Raw genomic sequence first — 9966 nt, 5'->3', positions numbered from 1 at the left:
TTTAAAAGTTTTATAGCACAGTAATTAGTCTATAGTATATGCTTAATAAGTGGCATCTATACCAGTAACTGTACACTCTACCAGGCTAAAATAAAAATAAAAGCAAAGACTTGAGCATAAGAGAAGGAATAATAAAATGAACTGATTATATTGTATGTAAAATAGATTACATTAGGCAGGGATGACATGAGGATTAATGTGGTAGTGACCTTGTTGCTAAGTACAAAAAGCAACAGAAATAGTGGGGGGGGGGGGGGAAAGTGTGCTGAATACCAAGTGGAGGAGAGAGATAGAGGCAGACCAAAAAAAAAAAAAAAAAGCTTGATTAAAAAGGGCCCTTTGATTCCACAGGCACAAAAAATCCACAGCCAGGAATTTGCTGCCACCTCTGAGTCAGGCAGGGGGTGGGGGTGGGGGTGCACAATCCCATTAGAGAATGCCCAGTGGATTTAGTCTGTGAGAGTCACATTTCTTATTTGGGCCAGTGTAGACAGAAGCAAATCCAGCTCACTGGTTTCCAGTTGAGTTAGAGGATGGCATTCACAGAGCATCCACAACTGGCCCTCCATCGCCGGGACCTCTGTAGCCGCTCTATCTGGCTAGCAAGGAAGATTCGTTCAGACCTGACTGCTCTCATGGAATCCTATGTAAGTTATGTGTTAACTTTTGTCTGTTTTTCCTTCATCTCTTCCTACCTAGCTCCTTCCTTTCAAATTCCAGCACCATACCCAGTTATGAAAGTCCTCATCTTAAAGTGAGTGATTCATATATGGGCCACCTATTGGATAGGGCCTTTTCCCTTTACTGTCTTCCTTCAGGCTGTTGAAACATGCTGTTCCTTGAACTTACAACATGCGTAGGTAGGATTACTGTATGTCTTAGATGCTATTCGAAATTCGATTGCCTGTATTTTGAGTCCTAGAACACATTAAGCACAAGCCTTCTAAGTTTGGATGCTTCCTAGACATGCTTCTGCATTTTCAAACCATGTAAATGAAAGATAATAGAATTGGTATATACATTTTAGTAGTGCACAACAGAAGTGCCCTGGTGTCTGAGTAGATGTAAAGGCTTGATCTCACTATTGAGAGTGGACAATGAGAGTAGGGAGGTTAGAACATTTCACTAACTGCTACTCTAAAGCCTGTAGGTGTGGCCGGTGTCTTCACTAAAATACTGGCATCAGTATGACTAAAATGTTCCAGTTTCCAGGATAGTTTAAAGTGGGAAAGAATAATTTGAAATCACTAGAATTTCACCCTTTTGAACTTGAGGGAAGCAGTAAATGCTTCCAGGAAAACTGCATAGGCATTCAGTATCGGAGCATGTAGGGCCTTGCTGAAGTCCAGTCACAGGTCCCAAATGAAGACATTTGAGATACTGTATGTTCCTTACAACTTGGGTCCTTGACCAAGTGAAAGAGATGTTATATGTGGCTTCAGTAAGGACACTGGTAGTTACTGAAGATGTTATGTTTGCATATATCTTTGGCCAGATGAAACATCAGGGCCTGAACAAAAACATCAACCTGGACTCAGTGGATGGTGTGCCAACGGCAAGTACTGATCAGTGGAGTGAGCTGACCGTAGCAGAGAGACTCCAAGATAACCTCCAAGCTTACCGTACCTTCCATGGTATGCTGGCCAAGGTTTTGGAAGACCAGAAGATACATTTTACCCCAACTGAAGGTGACTTCCATGAAGCAATACATACCCTGCTCCTCCAGGTTTCTGCCTTTGCCTACCAGCTAGAGGAGTTAATGGTGCTCCTTGAGCACAAGATCCCCCCAAATGATGGGATTCCTGTCACTGTTGGAGATGGCCTCTTTGAGAAGAAGCTGTGGGGCCTGAAGGTGCTTCAAGAGCTTTCACAGTGGACAGTGAGGTCCATTCATGACCTGCGTGTTGTTTCTTCTCATCAGATGGGAATTCCAGCACATGAGAACCGCTATGTGGCTAAGGACAAGAAAATGTAGCAGCTTTCTCCCTTTCTTTCTACTCTAAGGAAATACACATGGTTTTCTGGCGTTCATTTTCCCATCTGCAAGTTTTAAGATGACTACAAGTATTTTCATCACGTAGGGATGGAGATCTAGACAAATAGACATAAAGCTTAATCCCGTATATATGAGCATGTGTTGAGCATGAGGAACTGGCTACAAAAACATCAGCTTGGTACTGTAACCCTTCTACTCATTAAGCACCTTCGTTAACCATGTAACAGCCTTACAGACAAGAGGTAAACATTCTAACTGTAGTTTTGGATGACTTCTGAGAAGACTGAACCACTAAGTTGAAAATCATGGACTCTAGCCATTCAAATTCTTATGATAATAAAAATAATAGCTAACATTTATTGAGTATCTGCTATATTAAGGCATTGTGCCAGAGGTGTTCTGGGTATTACGGCTTTTATAACAACTTTGTACTGGTGGTAATGTTACTCCCCTCGGGAAAAGGAGAAAATAGGCTCATGGAGACTTGATTAAAGTTACACAGTAGCAAGTGGTTTGAATCCAAGTCCTTGCCTTAAGCCTGTGGCCCACCAATTGACAAGGATGATTGTGAACCCTATTATTGTGTCTATTTGCATCAAAAGGTTGGAAGATTATCCACTCCAGCCCCCATTATATGTCCTAATACGTCCAGCAGCAAACAACTGTTAAAAACATTATTTGATGGGGCACTAATAGCTCACACCTCTAAGCCTAGCTACTTAGGCGGCTGAAAACTGAGGATCATGGTTCAAAGCCAGCCTGATCAGGAAAGTCCATGAGATTTATCTCCAATTAACCACTTAAAAGCCACCTAAAGTGGAGCTGGGCTCAAAATGATAAGAGTGCTAGCCTTGAGCATAAAATCTCAGAGACAGCATCCAGGCCCTGAGTTCAAGCCCTATAACAGACACCCCCCCCCAAAAAAAAATGTTGCTCATACCTGGCAAAGAACATAGTACCTGCATTTAGAAGATAAGACCCATCAAACTTTCAAATCTTGGAAGCTGGGAAGGTGCAGTAATACAACATGGCCTCGGTGTATGCTAATGTCCTTAAAATACTGTATTGAGCATGGTTTTGATCAGGTGACCTCACATTTACCATAATCAGTAAATTTACATTCAGTGATAGAGACACTGTGACTAACACATTCAAGGATGGCCATGAGTGGAATACTACTCAGATTAAAAGTCACAGATCTCTTTATCACCTCACATTCTCTGGGTTTAGTCATGAGGAGAGGGTGAGGCTACACTGGTCCAGCTGGCACGGCCAGAGATTTTGAAACAATATGCAGTAAAGCCTCTGTCCTGCACACTCAACTGCAAGTAAGCTTGGAAGGTCAGGAAATGTGGATTTCCCTAAGGCCAAAACGTCGCTTAGTTTACACTTACCTTTCATTAAAACTCAAGATCTTAGAGGGCCTACATCAGAGTTGAATGAAGGCACTTTGAGTAAATGAGCCGTGAGTCACAGAGAGCCGAATCCCAAAGGTCGTATGAGGTGGGGATAGATAACATGACTGGAATTCCTGTAGTAGGTCATATCCAGGACTAGAGTCACTGTTACAACAGAACTGAGATGAATTGAGATAAGGTACTGCTTCCTGGGATGCTAGGATGCAGTTGTGAGATTTGATTGCATAAGAGGTCAGCTGTGGGTTGGAATCATAAAGTTGGGGTGTTGATACTTAAGAGATAATAAGGGCAAGAAAGAGTTTTGAGAGAGATGGGAATTATATGTGAGAAGTTGGCTGAGTACAGAATAGAGGGAAAAGGTACATGATAAGCATGTGGGCCAGCTACCATTAGAAGTGTATTGTTTATTTTTTAGTTTTGGAACAAATACATACTTTCCCGTTAAGCATTTAAGAGGCCTATTTTACTCATACTTGTCTGATTTATATTGTTTCTTCTGCTTCACAGGAGTATTTTGTTCATTAATCAGAGATTTCTGATTATTAATGTAAATAAAGCTCTTAGATTTATTAGGATAGTTCTGGTGTTCAATGGAGAAAGCTAGGATTGATTATAAGCTCACTGGACCTGAATTGAATGACCCCCAGTCCAGTGTCTAAATATTCCACAAATGTGGCAGCTCGGACACCTGTAGAAGTTTCAGAAATTAGTGGAGCCTGCTGTGAGCTTTGTTCAGCTGTATTTGAAGGCATATTCATGCATATGAGACAGGTTTAAGGCAGAAGCAGGAAATAGTACAAGCTCACTGAAGCAGCTAGTGCTAACACTGCTAAGAAGTGTATGCTAGTTTCTCCTTCAAGAAAGTAGCCATGTGCCTCAAAGTGGAAACTTAGACAAAGATAAAGGCAAAATGGTCATTTAGCCAGATAACAAAAACACCAACACATGTCAGACCTGAATGTGCAGACACTGCATCGTATTTTCCTGAAATGGACACATTGAATGAGAGACTGACAATGGGTCAGTGTTTAGCTATCTATCCTGATATGAATATGGTAATAGCAACACCACAGAAGTATATAACCTTGCTTGTACTTTGATGTTCTGCTTTTTTGAAGGCTAGAGATGGAACCCAGGCATTCACTTTATTTTGTTTTGTTCATTCTTCATTTGTTTGTGGTACTGGAGTTGTATCTCAGGACCTCACACATGCTAGGCAAATACTCTGCCACCTGAGCTATATCCCCAGCCTTTGGAAGTATATAAGTTTTAAGGGGACTGGGAGGGTGGCTCAGTGGTAGAGCACTTGCCTTGCATGCATGAGGCCCTGGGTTCGATTCCTCAGCACCACATAAGCAAAAAGAAAAAAAGCCGGAAGTGGCGCTGTGGCTCAAGTGGTAGAGCGCTAGCCTTGAGCTGAAGAGCTGAGGAACAGTTCCCAGGCCCAGAGTTCAGGCCCCACGACCGGACCAAATAAATAAATAAGTTTTAAGGATCCATGATCCAAAAGAGATATTTGTTCTTTAATTTTTTTTCTTTTTATATTTAGGTCTCCCATGGATAGAACATACAGGGAAATCATCTATTAACAGAGTCGTAAGAAGGTGCTTAAAGTTAAATGCCGGGCCTTTACCTTTACTTTGTTTTTTAAAAATGAATACTTTTATCCCACAGCTTCCAGGAAAGGTCTTTCTGATCTGTATAACTAATACAAGCTAATTTTTTAAACTTATTTTAAAAACTTCTCTCTACAGGAAGAGAGGTTCAGTTTTCTCAACTCTATCAAAGCATTGCATGGATGAGAGGTGAGAAACTTGTTTTGTTGGTTTTTCGTCTTTATAAGATGAATTGGAAAAGGCTGGCAAGTTAGTACAAATGTGAAGGGCAAGAATGGAAATTGAATTCGCTCCTAAGGGAATCAGGATTGAGGGAAGTCAGGGTTTTAGTGAAAATGGAAAGTGTAAAGTCATTGCCCTGGTATGGCTGTTATTTCAGACTGCCGTGGATCAAAGCCCAGAGGATGACTCATCGTTATGACCACTGGTCAAATAGAAAAGACAAGTGAATATTTCAGGGAGACACATGCAGGTTTAGAATAACTTGTCTGTGAATCCTCAGCTCCTTCTTGAACACTGAGGTCTCATCTCATACTTACCAGGAGTAAAATAATACTGCAAGAGCTGAGAGAGGTCAACCTGCCTGGCCAAGGGACCAGTAGAGAGGAAATAAGGAAGCAGAATGGGGATTTTGATTGATATACTGGAGGATGTCTATGTCGTGTTTAAGCCTAGGCAATTTTTTCAAAAAAAGAATTTGGCCTCCTGCCTTGTCCCACCCTCCACCTCGAGTGTCAGACCTAAGAATGAACCCTCTGACTGTTGGTGAATTTACAAACCAAAAAGTGATCTAACAAAAACTTGGAGCCGGGCAGCAGTGGCTCATGCCTGGAATCCTAGCTACTAAGGAGGCTGAGATCTGAGGATTGTGGTTCAAAGCCAGCCTGGGCAGAAAAGTCTATGAGACTCTTATCTCCAGTAAACCACTAGAAAACTGGAAGTGGCACTGTGGCTCAAGTGGTAGAGCACTCACCTTGAGCTGAAGAGCTGAGGGACAATGCCCAGGCCCAGAGTTCAAGCCCATGACCGACAACAACAACAACAAAAATTTGATCTCAGCACACAGTGTTTAAATAGGGTAGTAAAGACTAAAACTACAAAGATTAAAAAAAGAATTTAATCTTTTGATGAAATGTGTGAGGTATGAACATCTAAGGGCTTGAAATTCTTAACATAAAATATATTTTTTTAATCTAACTGTTTTGGACACCTAGAAAAATAAAAGATGCAAAAATGACTAACAAAGTTTTCAGCAAGACCACAAATGGCTTCCTTTGTTTTTGTGTCTCTGGATGAGCAGGGGGAATTTCAAGTGATTTCAGCAATTGGATGAAATGTAATCTCCCTAAGCCAGGACCAGGCTCAATCAAGCATGCTAGGTAAATCTCTGTGATGCCAGGCCACTGGGCAAAACTCCTAGGATCCATCTAGAAAATGTTGACTGCTTTGCCCTCTGTGTATGTAAGCCCTGCTAACTACCTGCAAGTGAGGATAATTTCTAGTTAGTTTGGAGGTAGAAATGAAGTCATGGAAAATCATTCATGAAAAATATGAAAACATACTAGGAGAGTTTATACTTCTACCCATACATTTAAGGTAGTATGAAAGAGAATAATGGATTTACATACTTAGCCTGTCAGACGAATCCATACCATTATAGATCACTTAATCCTTTGAGATTTTATCTCTTCTACAGATAAGCGAAGTGGCATTAACATTAGTTTGTCAAATTCATTACTCTAGCCTATGACAGTTTCAATTCTGGCCTCAAAACACTTTAGAACACCCATATCGTGGACATACTGTGAACACCCAATAATCAACATTATCTTATCCTGAAATCCATTCTCCATCTCTGTAATTCACATTCCTTCAACAAGCTAGTACAGACTTGTGCCAAACCTTTCTTCTAGCCAAACATATAAACTTCCAAATGAAGAAAACCCACTTTTCCTAAGCTTCCTTGTTTACGAAATAGAAATTATAACAACTAACTTTACAGGATTGTGATAGTTTAGACACATCAAATATATAAAAATACTTGTAAATCATGCGAACAGCAAGAACATCAAATGTCTCAAGGTAAGTTAGATTCATGCTAGTCTCTGGATTGAGTAGCAAGCCATGTAATATTTTATTTCCAAGCCTAGACCTCACTCTGTAGGACTTTAGCCACAAAAGGCCAACTTAAGTCTTACAACCTCCAGGAATAATCCATCTTTGTGTAGAGTAGAGGGTTGCTGTTCACTGCACCCAGATGATGGCTTGCACAGCTGACAGAGTCAGACAAGTCCTAGAGAAACCTAGCAGGTTCTCCAGGGAGCCAAAAAAACAGGGCACCACCCTGGATATGTTATAGCCTGCATTTAGACTTATAATCGTCCACCATATATCCACACCCTCCTTTTAACACAGGAAGAAACTCAACCTTCATTTAGTTCAAGCCCTTTGTTAAACATATAACACAAGGGACTCAAAAAAGTCCATTCAGAAATCTGCCCTGGGATTCCAGCTACAAAGTGAAAGAAAACTACAGCTTAAGTAAGTTCATGCGTGCATGCACGTGCGTGCATGCGCACGCGCGCCCATACACACACACACACAAGCATGCACGCACGCACGCACACTGCACCTGTCTGCGTCTCCATTAGACCAACCTCATTAGGAGACATCTGGTATTCCTGTATGGCACTAAGACCCCTCTTCTAATAATTATCTTCTTATCTTAATGGTCTCTTGATAAATAATGGTCTCTAAAGCTCCCTATTCTTGGGGAATCCATTGGAACTTTTGCAGCTTATGATCCTGATTTTTTCTGAGCCCTCAACCTCTACTATAATGGCCCTATGTCCCATCCATCCCATAATAAAAAAGAATTTAAGACTCGTTCTGGAGTAACTGCTAAATAAATTATAACAGCTGGAGTAACAGCTAAATAAATACTTGTGGATAACTCATTTAGAGAAGGGATCCAGGGAGGTTTTTTTCTTTTTTCTTTTATGATATTTTTATTAGTGTATGTTAATAGTAAAGTAGGTTTCCATGTGATATTTCCATACATACATACAGCATATCCCCTACACTTCCTCCCCTCTCCCACTCCCCCTCATTTTCCCTGTACTTTTCTCAAACAATTTCAACTGGGGTCATTGTTTTATTTTCATAGTTGCATAAAAATCCTTTGACCACATTCACCCTTCTCCATTCACTTTCCTCCCCCCTCCCACTGATGCTAAGTGAGCATTTGAAAAAAATCTCTTGTTATTGTAAAGGTGACCTATAGTTATATAAGTCAGGTAAAGAGTATATTTCTTTTTGGACAATGTCCCCCCTTACCTTGCTCTCTTCCAGCTTTTCCCCCCAATCCCCACCCACAGGTTGTATAGTTCATTTTCAACATCGTGTCTAGTTAGTATCACTAATGCATTTGTTCCCCACTATTTCTGTGCCCACCTTATGAACAAACAAGACAAAAGGAAAAGCAAACAAAACAACAAAGAAAAAAATCTCTTGTTTCCATTTCCTGGAGTTCATTTTGATAAATACTTTATATGATCAGATGCACATAGCTATTGTGCCTTTGTGATTTTCTCCTAAAAATATCCTCCTTTGGTCTTATTGTGGAAATGATTAGAGACTGATATAATTTATCATGTCCCCGTGTATTTTTTTCTTTTATGGTCCAGTTTATTTACTAGTAGATATAGACACATTCTAGTTACCACAAATGAGGGAGCATTTTTTATAAGTGACCAAACAGAGCCTATTTTCCTCTTCTATCATTTTTTTAAAAAAACATGGATTCATTATACCAAGGGTTTCATGGTGGTATTTCACATGTGCATTGTTTATATTTTAATCAGAATAATGACCTTTTTGTTTCCTTCCTATCCCCTACTGCCTGTCTTAATCAGCTTTAGTCAGATTTCTTAAGTCATCTTCATTCAATATTATTCACCTTCCATCATTCTCTTTTCCTCTTCCTTTCCCCTTTATCTTTTCCAAACATCTGGGTATGATTTTTTTCATTTTTCTTTTTCTTTCTCTTTTTCTTTCTTTTTTCTTTTTCTTTTTTTTTTTTTTTTTTTTTTGGTGTCAGTACTGGGGCTTGAAGTCAGGGTCTGAGTGCTGTCCCTGAACTCTTTTAAAGACAAGCACTCTACCGCTTGAGTCATAGCTCCACTTCCAGCCTTTTGTGGTTAATTGGAGGTAAGAGTCTCATGGACTATTCCTGAGCCTCAATGCTTGGGTCTCAGTCTACTGAGTAGCTAGGAGTACAGGCATGAGCCAGTAGTGCCCAACCCAGGGAAGATTTATAAAATAGTACACCCAGAGATGTTTCTTCAAATCAGATCATCATATATGGTCTAAGAGTAGTATATGGATATGATTTGTTTCTCTTCTCTTGCTCAACAATTCCTGATTTCTATTTCAAAAGGTTGGGATGGTTACAAATAAATAGGATGCTGGAGAAGATGCCAACATTGCCACCCTGTCCTGAGCTTGAAATTGTCTTCCTCCCTCCAATCTAATTCAACAGCAGTGTATACCAATAGCACTCTGGTCCTGTACAAAGGATACAGAAGTGAATAACAGTAACAGAAAACATGGCATTTACGGGGTATTCATTGTCATTGCTTTACACATATTTACCCATTTATTCTTTATAAGAACTCTGTGAGACAGGTGCAAATACTCTTACTTTACAATAGTTACTCAGGCTTGAAATAGTCATAAGCAGATACAGCCAACTATGCCAGAAGTCAGCTGTGGTTATCAGTTCACGCAGATAGCAATGATCTGTAAAAACATCAAGGGGAAAAGAGGACTGGAGAACTTTTGTTTTGGAAATTAGGCATTTTGGCTGTTAGGCACTGGAGAATGATTGGGGTTTTGCCATTAGGGAAAAACATGAAAGAAAGGGATGGGCAAAAAT

The 9966-nt window shown here is 40.2% G+C and overlaps 1 protein-coding gene across 1 annotated transcript; it reads left to right on the top strand.

The window, feature by feature from the left end:
- Positions 1 to 268: 268 nt before the first annotated feature.
- On the top strand, positions 269 to 2351 carry Cntf (ciliary neurotrophic factor). Its single transcript, XM_070032272.1, has 2 exons — positions 269 to 647; positions 1496 to 2351. Exons 1-2 carry the CDS (start codon positions 534 to 536, stop codon positions 1973 to 1975), a joined length of 594 nt encoding a protein of 197 aa, XP_069888373.1. The 5' UTR covers positions 269 to 533; the 3' UTR covers positions 1976 to 2351.
- The last annotated feature ends 7615 nt before the right edge of the window (positions 2352 to 9966 follow it).

This window comes from Dipodomys merriami, unplaced genomic scaffold (genome assembly GCF_024711535.1).
Source record: "Dipodomys merriami isolate MVZ:Mamm:240054 unplaced genomic scaffold, mDipMer1.0.p SCAF_21, whole genome shotgun sequence".
Taxonomy (NCBI): Eukaryota; Metazoa; Chordata; class Mammalia; order Rodentia; family Heteromyidae; genus Dipodomys; species Dipodomys merriami.
Note: the sequence above shows the minus strand (reverse complement) of the source record. Positions and strands in the feature narration are given on the sequence as shown.